Source organism: Rhinoraja longicauda, chromosome 24 (genome assembly GCF_053455715.1).
Source record: "Rhinoraja longicauda isolate Sanriku21f chromosome 24, sRhiLon1.1, whole genome shotgun sequence".
Classification (NCBI taxonomy): domain Eukaryota; kingdom Metazoa; phylum Chordata; class Chondrichthyes; order Rajiformes; family Arhynchobatidae; genus Rhinoraja; species Rhinoraja longicauda.
The window spans coordinates 24,785,353-24,797,907 of NC_135976.1; the positions used below are offsets into that span (position 1 = coordinate 24,785,353).

At 44.6% G+C, this 12,555-nt stretch overlaps 1 protein-coding gene across 5 annotated transcripts in view; it reads left to right on the forward strand.

Moving 5' to 3' along the window:
- LOC144605487 (transmembrane protein 263) overlaps positions 1–12,320 on the forward strand; it is a 43,721-nt gene extending 31,401 nt beyond the window's left edge. For all 5 annotated transcript variants that reach the window (XM_078420809.1, XM_078420808.1, XM_078420805.1 and 2 more), the window contains 2 exons: positions 6,511–6,589; positions 9,412–12,320. In XM_078420809.1, coding sequence (XP_078276935.1) covers positions 6,529–6,589; positions 9,412–9,704 — 354 coding nt within the window. In that variant the 5' untranslated portion in view covers positions 6,511–6,528 and the 3' untranslated portion in view covers positions 9,705–12,320. The remainder of the gene's footprint in view (positions 1–6,510; positions 6,590–9,411) is intronic.
- Positions 12,321–12,555: the final 235 nt, after the last annotated feature.

Sequence of the window (12,555 nt, forward strand, 5' to 3'; positions counted from 1 at the left end):
GCATTACTGAGAAGCTGTATTTGAATTTCTTGCAAATGCCTGTGCAGAGCCAGATAACTGAGATTCTATCAGCCAAGCCTGAGTCATCAGCACTCTTGCATCTGCTGATTTCCAGTTCCTAGTTCCAGTCCCTGATTCTGAAGCTGGTAGATAACATAGCTGGTGCAAAAACAAAGCGCTGGAGGAACTCAGATGGTCAGGTAACATCTGTGGAGGGAAATGGACAGATGATGTTTTGGGTCATGACCCCTCCTCAGACCATGTCCTCTGTCCACTGATGCTGCCTGACCTGCTGAGTTTCTCCATCACTTTATTTTTTGCTCAAGCCTCCAGCATCTGCAGTCTTCAGATAATATTATTTGTTGGAGGGAAGTATTGTGTACAAGGCAGTCACAAAGATCGTCCACGTTCTGTATAAGCAATGCTTTCAGATTGGTAGAGACATAAAGAACTAAAGATGCTGGTTTACAACAAAAGACACAAAGTGCTGGAGTAACTTTGCAAGATCAGGCAGTATATTTGACTAACATGGATAGGTGACATTTCGGTTGAGACCCTTCTTTAGTCCTCTGAAGAAAGGTCCCGACTGGAAAGTCATCTATCTGTATTCTCCAGAGATGCTGCCTGACCCGCTGAGTTACTCCAGCACTTTGTGTCTTCTTTCTAATTGTTGCCTGGCAGGTCTCCATCAGGGACAGCAATCTAGACCAAAACATAACAGGCTACATTTTCCATAGGGACTGCACGATGTCAGTGTGGCACCAATCGACTCCTGCTGCAGTTCAAGCTTTTACTGAAATCGGCTTATCCCAGCGCAGGCTTGGTCTGTGCCTTAGCTGCAAGTATAAAACAGATAGCTTGACTGGTTGTTCATTGCAAATATTTATAATTGCTTTTAGAAATGTTACTGTGGTTTTTCAGTCAAGTGGTTGGCAGCCACCTGTGTAAACTAAAGAGTAACTGAACTTTTGTCTAATTCAAGGTATTGTTCTGGTCCATTACTTCAGAGGAAGCTGTGTATCAACTTGCTGAAGTTGAGAGAGCTTAATAACTTTTTAAAATTCCAATACCACAAGCAAATGCCTCTGCTCTGGGTAACGCTGGTGCAGCCGGTAGAATCTCTGCCTCACAGCACCACATGATCCAGTTTCAACCCTAACCTTGGGTGCAATCTGTATGGAGTTTTCTTTTTAGATTTAGAGATACAGCGCAGAAACAGGCCCTTCGGCCCACCGAGTCCGCGCCGCCCAGCGATCCCAACACATTAACACTATCCTACACACACTAGGGACAAATTTTTACATTTACCCAGTCAATTAACCTACATACCTGTACGTCTTTGGAGTGTGGGAGGAAACCGAAGATCTTGGAGAAACCCCACGCAGGTCACGGGGAGAACGTACAAACTCCATACAGACGGCGCCCGTAGTCAGGATCGAACCTGAGTCTCCGGCGCTGCATTCGCTGTAAGGCAGCAACTCTACCGCTGCGCCACCGTGCCTTGAAGCACATTGTTATGCTGCTCATGTTGTGGTTTCTTTGGTAAATAGTAGGACAGCGTCAATGTATGATCTTAGCTTTGTAGTTTGCATAGCTTAAATGCCAAGTGGGCTGCATTAAGGGTTCAGCTTTCAAATGAGACCATTAGGATACTGATTGTACTCTTTGCTCAAATGAAACTTTATTGTACTGATTTCAAACATCCCTGAGTGTACTTAACATTGGGTATAAAGGGGAAGGGCTGCTTGTCATGTTTCACTCTCGGATGGTTTTAGTTTTTGAACAGCAGGTGTTCAGTGTGAAAAATAAATGAGGAATGGCATTTGGATTGCTCAGGGCTTTGCTCAGATAATATTGACATAAAGCACAAGAAATTTGTTCAGAAAACATCATAAATAAACCTGGCATTAACCAGAGTGGAGCAATTTTGTGCACATTTTCAAGTATGGATATTCATCTCAATTTATTTTTCAGTTGTATCTTTGTCCTCTTGAGTCCTTTTGCTTGGAGTCAGACGTGTAACATACAATGGGATTTTAAATCCCGCTGGAACGTAAAACTGCACTTCTAATTACTGACTGAAAAAAACAGGTTTTGCTAACCTAAAGGGCCAATACTTAAATTGCATTTGGTGATCCTGATGTGCCTGTTTTACATTGGCGTGAAACGAGCCTAGACTAGGCGACCGTGCTTGCTTCGCCAAAGTCTGCTAGATTTCCCAGCTGTTAGCCATTTTAACTCCCCTTCCCATTTCCATACCTATCTTTCCGTCCTGGGCCTCCTCCATTGCCAGAGTAAGACCGCACATAAACTGGAGGAACAGGATCTCATATTCTGCTTGGGTAACTTTCAACGTATTGGTATGAACATTTGAATTCTCAATTTTTAAGTAATACACCCTCACCTCTCCCCAGTGCTTCCTCTGGCCCTGGTGTTCACCCATTTCTCCCTTCCTATCCCCTCCTTCCACCTATTTACCTCCCTCTGGCTTTACATTTTACTCCTCCACTTCCTTATCCAACACCCTTTGTCACCTTTTCATCTCTAGCCTTTGTCACCGACTCCAATCATCTGCCAATCAAACCCTCCTCACCTGTATCATTTGCTAGGCTTTGTCCCATGCCCACCTCTCTTTTCCAATTTTCTCTCTCCAACTTCAATGTCTAAACAAGTGTCCTCACCTGAAATATCGCCTATCCATTCCTTCACCAGATGCTGCCTGACCTGCTGAGTTGCTCCAGCACTTTGTATTTGACTCTAAATTCATTCTTTGTTCTTGCTGAGATCTCCGACCTCCAGCAACCTAAATAGCACCCTCCCACATTAGCCTGGACTGCTTTTTCCCTGGAGACTGGAAAACAGTCACTCAAAACAGCCTCACCGCAGCAGATTGCTGCTGATGATGTTTGCTGCCCTAGCTCAACGGGAAGATTGCTGCCCTGGTCAACGGGAAGACAATAGACAATAGATAATAGGTGCAGGAGTAGGCCATTCAGCCCTTCGAGCCAGCACCGCCATTCAATGCGATCATGGCTGATCACTCTCAATCAGTACCCCGTTCCTGCCTTCTCCCCATACCCCCTCACTCCGCTATCCTTAAGAGCTCTATCCAGCTCTCTCTTGAAAGCATCCAACGAACTGGCCTCCACTGCCTTCTGAGGCAGAGAATTCCACACCTTCACCACTCTCTGACTGAAAAAGTTCTTCCTCATCTCCGTTCTAAATGGCCTACCCCTTATTCTTAAACTGTGGCCCCTTGTTCTGGACTCCCCCAACATTGGGAACATGTTTCCTGCCTCTAATGTGTCCAATCCCCTAATTATCTTATATGTTTCAATAAGATCCCCCCTCATCCTTCTAAATTCCAGTGTATACAAGCCTAATTGCTCCAGCCTTTCAACATACGACAGTCCCGCCATTCCGGGAATTAACCTAGAGTTCTAGAATTCTAGAACTAGAATTAACCTAGAGTTCACCACTTTTCCGTTAGCCCATGTGAGCAGTTATGTGAACCAGAGATGGCACCAAAATATAGACAGTTGTAGATTACACTCCTCTTCATTGAGTCATTCTCGCCAACCTCTGACGGGGCAATGGTCTGTAGTCCCATACACTATGAACTTGTGTGAGTCCTTATTTGAGATTTTATGGGATGACTGTTTCAGGAAGGACATTGTTTCTCCAAGGAAGCACTTGACTCCCTGTAAACCTTGGGGGTGGACAAGTGGTGAGCCCTTCCAGGTCCCTACTGAGGTGGGTGCCTGTGATGCCATAATGTTATACAGCACAGAAGCACACCCTCAGCCCAACTCGTCCATGCTGACCCCTAGGTGTCTTCTTTAGCTCGTCTCATTTACCAGCATTTCGCCCATATCTCTCTAAACCGTTAGCCATGTATTTTAAACATTATAATTGTACCCGCCTCTACAGCTTTGACAACTTGTTCAACATACCCACCACTCCAAACTGGAAAAAGTTTCCTCTTTAAATTTTTCTCCTCTCATCTTAAATTTATACTTTCTAGTTTTAGACTCCCTTACCGTGAGTAAAAGATTGAACAATCACCTCATCAATGTTCCATACCTCTGCCATCCAGCAAGATAAGTGGCAGATCCATCCAAATCCCCGTTACATGTCAATGGGGAGGAAATGGACATACAATGCTTTGAGTCGAGACACTTCTTCAGACTGATGGACATGGGGGGAGAGAGGAAGCAAGGAAGGGCAAGTTTGGTTTTGAGTTCCAGCAGTGTTACAGAGAAGGCCATCCTCGTGCAGAAGGCTCTGCAATACACTGGCCATCTGCTCAGGAGTTTAAATAACAAGCAGTCAACATGAATAAATGCTGGTTGTCTTGATAGAACATAGACTGGCGTTTCACAGGCCAACAGGGTGCAAAATCTTGCTCCTGGCGGAAATCTTGCACCACTGTTGAAGTCACTTCTGTGGGAAATTCTCACTGCAAAAATAGTTTAAATGGCTCAATGATACTTTATTGTCCCATGGACCAAGATACAATAAAATTCTTTGGTTTGCATACAATTTAATAAATTCAGTATAAGCACAATCATAAATAAGTACAAAAATGTAATAATTAGTGTAAGAATAGTAGATTTCACCGAGACACTACTCAAACAGTTGCCACGCTCTTAGCGCCTCCTTGTATTCTTCAAGTTCTTAAAAGTATCGAGTCTTATTTTGGCCTTGAAGGCCCATTGGCCAACGTTGGCACTGGGTCGGTAGTGCAGGGTTTGGCCTGGCCTGGCCTGGCGATTATATCAGTGTACTCCACCACCACTCGATGCTGCTACAGACTGCGTCTGATCTCGCTCGGCTTCTGTGAGGGGAAATGAAAATTACATTAAACACTGTTAAACAGAAAGGCACTAAGTGGCCCAGAAATATGCACAGAATTGGTCTAGCCTGTGTTCAGCCAACTTTAACAACAAAGTGCCTTATTCAGAGCTGTATGAACAAATTTCTGGCTTTAGTTGTTGATTTTTAAAATAGCTTTAAATGAGCAGAGCAGAAAGTTCCTAGCCCAAGGCTCAAATGTGTGATAAACTGTTGTTTACACCTGCAGAAAATAAACGAGGCAGAACTAAGGTCACATTTGAACTTTGCACCTTGTTTCTAATTAGTAAAGTAATCTTGCATGTAACCCCCACAGTCCCTGCTGTGGGAGTGTTTGAAGTGGGGGACGGTGCGGAGGGAACTGTACTCTGCCTCCGACGTGCCTGATAATTAGATACAATGCACCAGGAGTGGGTAAAATGGGAGCTGCGTTCAGCACTTGCTGCTCAGCTGGGAGACGTGCAAAAAACAAATGGCTAAATTAATGAGACAGACTTTTTAAAAATTAGGCACGAGAATTGTTTGCACCTGTATCCTTTATAAAAGCATTGGGTACATTTTTCACAATGGCACCAGGATGCTGAGCTTGGAACAAGCACATGTTTCTGTCCAGGAAGTCTGTCAGTGACTGAGTATTTCGCATTTCTTTAACTTCTTTCCACCATTTTAATCCCCATTTCTTGTATAACTTGCATTCTGTTCCAATCCATTTTATTTCTCTTCATCCCCTCCCCTTCATACCTTATGACTGCCCTCTATTCTACAGATAACACTCTTATTGCTCTGGTTGGGCCATTCTGTTAGTCGTTCTCTTCCAGCCCAGAAATAATATCAATGCCCTACATAAATCTGCAGGTATCGTATCAACTCACAGAAAGCCTGATCTATGCTGACATTTGCCAACAATGGTATTTTCATGGAACAATAATTAGAAGGAAGGATTTTCAACACGGAGAAACAATTGACCAAGGGGACACTACGAATTGGGCAGGTTTCACATCTTTCAGCCTGATGTGCTCCATGTTGATCTGTGTTATAGTATAAATGTCTAAATCATAACTTTCTGATCCAATTTCTACTGCTTGGTAATAATAACTGCACATTGGTGTCATTATCTACTCAAAGTAGAGCATCGGCAAAGGGGAGAATCAGGCTAGGAAGAGCCAGGTTCCGTTTCCTGATGGGTAGAAATTAATGTAAACACTGCAAAACGCAACCAAAATCTTATATTTAGTTCCATTTACACTTTAAAATTGGGCACAAATGGACTACTCTGATCTAATATTAAGGTTAAACAGTTATTTTAGAGGGCTGCTGCACTAGGAAGAGGAAAAAAAGGGACAAATATACAGAAAGAGCAAAGATTTTCACAAGTAGTGCATGGAGAAATAATGCGAGATGGCTGAGAAGTTGGTGCAGTCCTGTGTGGGGAGGTGAATGTGATTAAATGAAGATAAGATGCGGTTCACTCAGTGTGCTGGAGTAATTAGTCTTGAATCATGTCTCAACCTGAAATGTCAACCATTCCTCTCCCCCCGCAGGGGCTGCTTGACATACTGAGTTCCCACATCAGTTTGTAATTTGTGTTTGAGTGATTGCTGGATAAGTTGCGTACTGCATGTGGATTTGACTCTTCTCTCTCCCTTGTCATTGCAGGTTGCGAACGGCGCAGAAATGAACCGATCAGCATCCCAAAGCAGCAAGGAAGAAAGCATTCTGGAGGGTGAACCAGAAGGTAAGGGAGTAAATCCGCTGGCCGAAAGCTAGTAAAAATTGAATCGAGTGCATCTCCTAATTTAGGTTGCCTCAGAATCTGGCCTTCCATCACAGTGAGGAGGGACTGGAGGAGACTCACTGTGATGGATGTTTCTTTTTGTTTGGTGTTAGTTGTGATTGTATGTGTTATTGCATTTTTATTGATTAATCTTATTGGTCTTATTGTTCAACTGCGGGTAATGTTTCATTTTACTACACATTTATGTGTATGTAACAAATAAACGACTATTGACTATTGACTATTGTAATTTAGCCATTCTCCAAATTGGATGCTCATAGCTCAATGGGGTGATTGCCCATGTAGAGCATAAATCTTGTCACATGAGTCACCCTCACAGCAGGCTGAAACGGAATTACTGCTTTTGGAAATGCTTATTCCTCAGTCAACATCAAGAGTGGATGGCACAGTGGCGCAGTGGGAGAGTTGTTGCCTCACAGCGCCAGAGACCTGGGTTCGATCCTGACTACGAGTGCTATCTGTACAGAGTTTGTGCGTTCTCCCCGTGAACGCGTGGATTTTCTCCGGGTGCTCCGGTTTCCTCCCACACCCCAAAGACCTCGGGTTTGTGAGTTAAAAATTTGGCTTTGATAAAAATTGTAAATTGGCCATGGTGTGCAGGATATTGAGAGAGGACAGGGTGATTGCTATCGGCGCAGACTCGATAGGCCGAAGGGCCTGTTTCCACGCTGTATCTTTTTTTAAGTGTTTTAAACAAAGAATGAGTTTTTGACTTTCTCCTCCTGGAAGAACCTTATTCAGTTGGATTGCGATCCTGCTTTCCATTTTACCTCTATCTACTGTCCTTTGTACAGATCTCAGAATACTATTGAAAAACAAAATCATTTCCATTTCCCTTCTGAAAGTTTTTAATTGAACCCAGGCCTCATCAGTTTTTCGGGGAGAATTCAACCTTTTCAGAGTGGAGAAATACACCAATCAGCCAAAACATTTATGATCACCTGCCTAATGTGCTGTTGGTCCTCTGTGTGCCGCCAAAACAGCGCCGACCCGCCGAGGCATGGACTCTACAAGACCCCTGAAGGTGTCCTGCGGTTTCTGGCACCAAAACATTAGTAGCAGCAGATCCTTCAAGTCCTGTAAGTTGCAAAGTGGAGCCGCCGTGGATTGGACTTGTCGATCCAGCACATCCCACAGATGCTCAATCAGATTGAGATCTGGAGAATTTGGAGGCCAGGGCAACACCGTGAACACTTCATCATGTTCCTCAAACCATTCCCGAACAATGTGTGCAGTGGCAGGGCGCATTATGCTGCTGAAAGAGGCCACTGCCATCAGGGAATACCATTGCCATGAAGGGGTGTACCTGGACTGCAACGATGTTTAGGTAGGTGACACATGTCAAATTGACATCCACATGAATGGCCGGACCCAAGGTTTCCCAGCAGAACATTGCCCAGAGCACCACACTCCCTCCACTGGCGTGTCGTCTTCCCACAGTCGGTTTGGACCAGATGGGATAGCCTTTGTTTCCCTCGCCCAACATCCTGTCACCGGTTTGTGGTTTGTCCCTCCTCGGACCACTATCGGTAGGTGCTCGTCACTGCTGACCGGGAGCACCCCACAAGCCTTGCCGTTTCAGAGATGCTCTGACCCAGTCGTCTGTCCATAACAATTTGGCCCTTGTCAGAGTCGTTCAGGTCTTTACTCCTGCCCATTTCTCCTGCATTCAAGAACTGACTGTTCACTTGCTGCCTAATATATCTCACCATTGACAGGTGCCATTGTAACAAGATAACTAATGTTATTCACTTCACCCGTCAGTGGTCATAATGTTTTGGCTGATCGGTGTATTTCCCAAAGCCATCCCAGAATGGCTTGATTCCAAGTTTAAAATGATGGCTAGAAGTTTTGGGGTTTTTATCTAGTGGAAATATTTCCTTGTCACCAATCTATTCTTTAATCATCTTGATTGGAGCACCGTTGGTCATCTATATCCTAATTTAACTGAAATGTGGTGTAGCTGAGAACTAGAAACTTCACACAAATAGAGATGTTGGTGGATAGGTTTGACCATTGATAAGTATAATGGGTGTGGAGTCCTCCAAAGAAGACCAGTGGTTACTGTGAAATCTTAGCATTGCCAGAATTCAGATTACAGGGGAATATTTGCACAATGCTCAATCTGGGTGTCTGATGTTCCTGACTTGCACCAGCTTGGATGGAACTTCAGTAGTTCCTGGGTGCCTGATGTGGTTGCAGGTGGCCATGCCAGTGTTCAGTGATATCTACCCACGTTTTGCATTTACCCGGGTGCAATACCATACCCTGCCCAATTGCTGTGAGTCAAAGTCCAGTTCCAGAGAATTGACTCTTCGATGTAAACTGACTCTCCAGTGCTGCCTGAGTTAGGCTGCACTGTTAGACGTTCTAACTTCCTCTTGGAGAAAGGGCCTCCTTCCTTCTTGGGAAAATGTAAAAGGTCTCACGGCTCTCTTTTTCAGAGGAGCAAGGAGATCTCAAAGCTATTCCATATATTTATTTCAGTAACTGCTGAAAATAGAATATCTGCGTGTGTCTCAATGGTTGTGAGAACATTGGCATTTGATTGCTGCAATTTTGATATTATAGAAGGATTGTACGGTGCTTTGGGAAGTCACGAAAGGCATATAAATCCAGACTGTTTGGACCTTTCAGCTGGTGCCAGTACTCTCTGGTTATAGAGAAAGGGTAAATCCAACAACCCACGATATTTTCTCTGGGGATTTCACCAGTGATGCTGGGCTTTGATGTGACCACTGACCTTTCTTTCTCCTTCCCAGTTCCTGACTCTTCGAAGGATCATCCCAAGACAGAGAGCGGGATGATTTGGAAAGTCACCGGCGGCCTCTACAACATCACCAAGGGAGCTGTTGGTGCCACAATAGGCGGTGTGGTGTGGCTCGGTGGCAAAGGGCTGTCGGCCACCAAGACGGTTGTTACCTCCGTGCCGGCGGCTGGTGTAGGATTGGTGAAGGGCGGCGTGTCGGCCGTGGTTGGAGGCGTTTCGTCAGTGGGTTCCACTGTGGCCAGCAAAGTATCTTTCACTGCCAAGAAGAAGGACAAATCTGACTAAGGACTAGATGGCAGAGGGCCTAAAATGGACATGTGTCACTTGGACTTTGCAGACCTGTTGAGTGGGGGTGGGGGTGGTGAGGTGGGGGAAAGGATCTACTGCATTTCACATTTGGCCTGTGGGGGCCGTGATTTGGACCTTATGTATTCATCATCATTTTGCACACTGCTTATTTGCTGTGTGTTGGTCTGTCCAAACCGAGGTTTACACAAGAGCTTCAATGTGGATCATCAATGAAGATAGTTGATCTTATCATTTGCACAAGAGAATCTTAGCCCTTTTCAAGAGGATGGAGGGGAGATGAGGGGACGGGAAAGGGGGAAATGACAGCTCCCCTCACCCCTTCCCAAATCTTTCATCCTTCCCGTCCTCTTCACTCCCCCCCCCCCCCCCCACACACTCCAGTGCAAACATAATTGCCGTCCAACATTGAAGGATATTCTTGTGCGTGAGTAACGGCGATGTGGAGCAGTAATCACTGGAACTGAAGGTTCTGCATTATTAAGCTGGCTGTGAGTCTCCTGCATAAGTCCAAACATGGTGTGGTGATTGAGAATAAATGGTCCAGTTTAAACAGCTATGCCCTTCCTCTTGCTGGGCTGACCATTCTGGGCAGGGCGAGTCTCAACATTGAATTACTATATCAAATGACCATCAGCAACTGCTCTCTTGTTCTCTACCCGTGCCCACTTTCACCAAGAATATCCAGTAAATCAGAGCACTCCTCTGTTCTCCTTCATTAAGATTGCAATATCTCTGTCCATTACTATGGCCAATGAATATGCTTTTCTGTGTTTTTTGTTTAACAAATATTAGGAGTGAGCGTATTGGCACTGGGGAATGGGACACACTCCATTTCACCTACTTTGTAGCTTGGTGGAACACAGGGTAAACAATGGTTTAAAGAGGGCAGATACTGCCCTACCTCAGCTGAAATGTTGTGTGTCCTGTTGTTGAAAAGGCCAATAAACTAGCAAAAGTTAGCTTCCTGCTACATGACATGGTAAATAACACAGTCTGCCCAAAGAAACCTATCTATATCGTAAATTTTTGGGGCCACTGCTGCAGGGCTATTGCCAAGCATCAGCTGGTCTGTTCATTGCCCATTCTGGTTTTGAAAGACAGCTGCTTAACCTGCCCAGCTGGGCAAGGGGTGGACTTTATGGTCGGAACAGGCACAGCAACACAGCCCAGAACGTTGTATTTCAGCATTACTTCACTTCTGAAGTCAGAATTAATTCTAATATTACAGGAACAGTGTAAGCCATCTAGCCTCTCCAGTGCAAATGAAAAGTAAGCAAGAAATGGAATTTGTTTTTAAAATACCATGTTGTCATGTTGAATGTTAAAGAAAAACAATTAAAGGAAAATACCTGGAAGGGTAAGTTACCTCATGGTGACTGCATGGTTCCAGAAGATGAGAATGCCTCTCTATTAGGCTGCCTTCTCTGATTGGGACCATATGTCATAAGGTCTTATCAAACATCCTCTTCCAACTTCCTGAACCCCACACTCCTGTTATTAATTGGTCACTCATGGGCTCTGCACATTCATCTGGAGTCCAATCCCAAAAGCAGTTCCACTGGTTCCAGTGTACGTCAGTGCCTCACTGCATCCCGACTCCATTACAATAGTGACAGTTGTGAAACAACTCGGATTATTCTCCCAGATGGTCTAGGAGATTATCTTCGATAATCTCGGAGGTACGTGTTAAGTGAGTGATCCAACTTGACAGCCTCACTCTTGTCTTGACCTCTGCTACTCCCCGCTCCTATCTCTGTCGTGTGAATGGGCCGAGCAGCACCAGGGAGCCTGCAGGTTGCTTTCCTGGCTGTTTCCACTGCTCTGCTGCAGATTGTGGGGTGCATATCTAGTTGTGCTATAGGTTGTAATCTAAAATGAGTTGCAACTGAATAAGTTTTTAAATGTTATTGCATGAAATGTGGGATCTTTGTCGCTGATTAATATTCAACCCCTTTTACTTTCTGTGAGAGTGGCAGTGATCTTACGTTCTCCCACCTTCTTCCTAGGCCGCTCTAGAGACTGCACCGATATTGTCACTTAACCACCTCAGACCTTGTACTGAGCATGGATGAAATGTCATGATTGTAGCCTTGTAGTGGTTGCACCTTGGATGCCTACTCAATAGGCCTGATGTCAGTGCTATTGCCTATGCTGAGCCCAAAACGTGATTAAGCTGAAAATTTTGATTTTTGGGGGGTGAGAAGGGGGAACAGGAGGGGGAAAAAAAGACGATCAGTTTACATTTTTAAAGACTTCTGGACGCCCTGCCTTAAAGCCCAGCATACCCTTCCCAATTCAAGTTGGAATTTTGTCTGCTGTGCACACTGGAACTGATGTCAACATCTATCATTAGGCTGCCTCCTGTTCACCTCTCCGTGCTGATCTACACAGGATGGACAATGTGCAACCAAAATCTAAAGTATATTCAGCAGAGCCGTCCCCAGTTTCTGACTGTGCGCATTGCTGACTGTACCAGCTTGATGGAAAGAGGCTGCATTTTGATACTGGGCATGGTTTGTATGTGTCTACATAGAAACACTTTTTATCAGTATTGTATTTTACACCTTTCATTGAATAAATCTATTTAGCAGATGTTTGTGTGTGGTGTCTTCTACTTCACAACTGGTCACTCAACTGGATTCTTCAGTCAACTGCTCAGTCCAGCAGGTGTGAATGAGTGGATGTGACAGAGAGCAATGAATGTAATGGTGATTGTGTGTTACACCAGTTTGTGGCGTGAAATGTACCACAGAGCGTGGACTTCATGTTCTGATGCACTCCATGGAGCAGAAAAAATGGAGTTTAAAAACTTCCATTCAAATTTCTG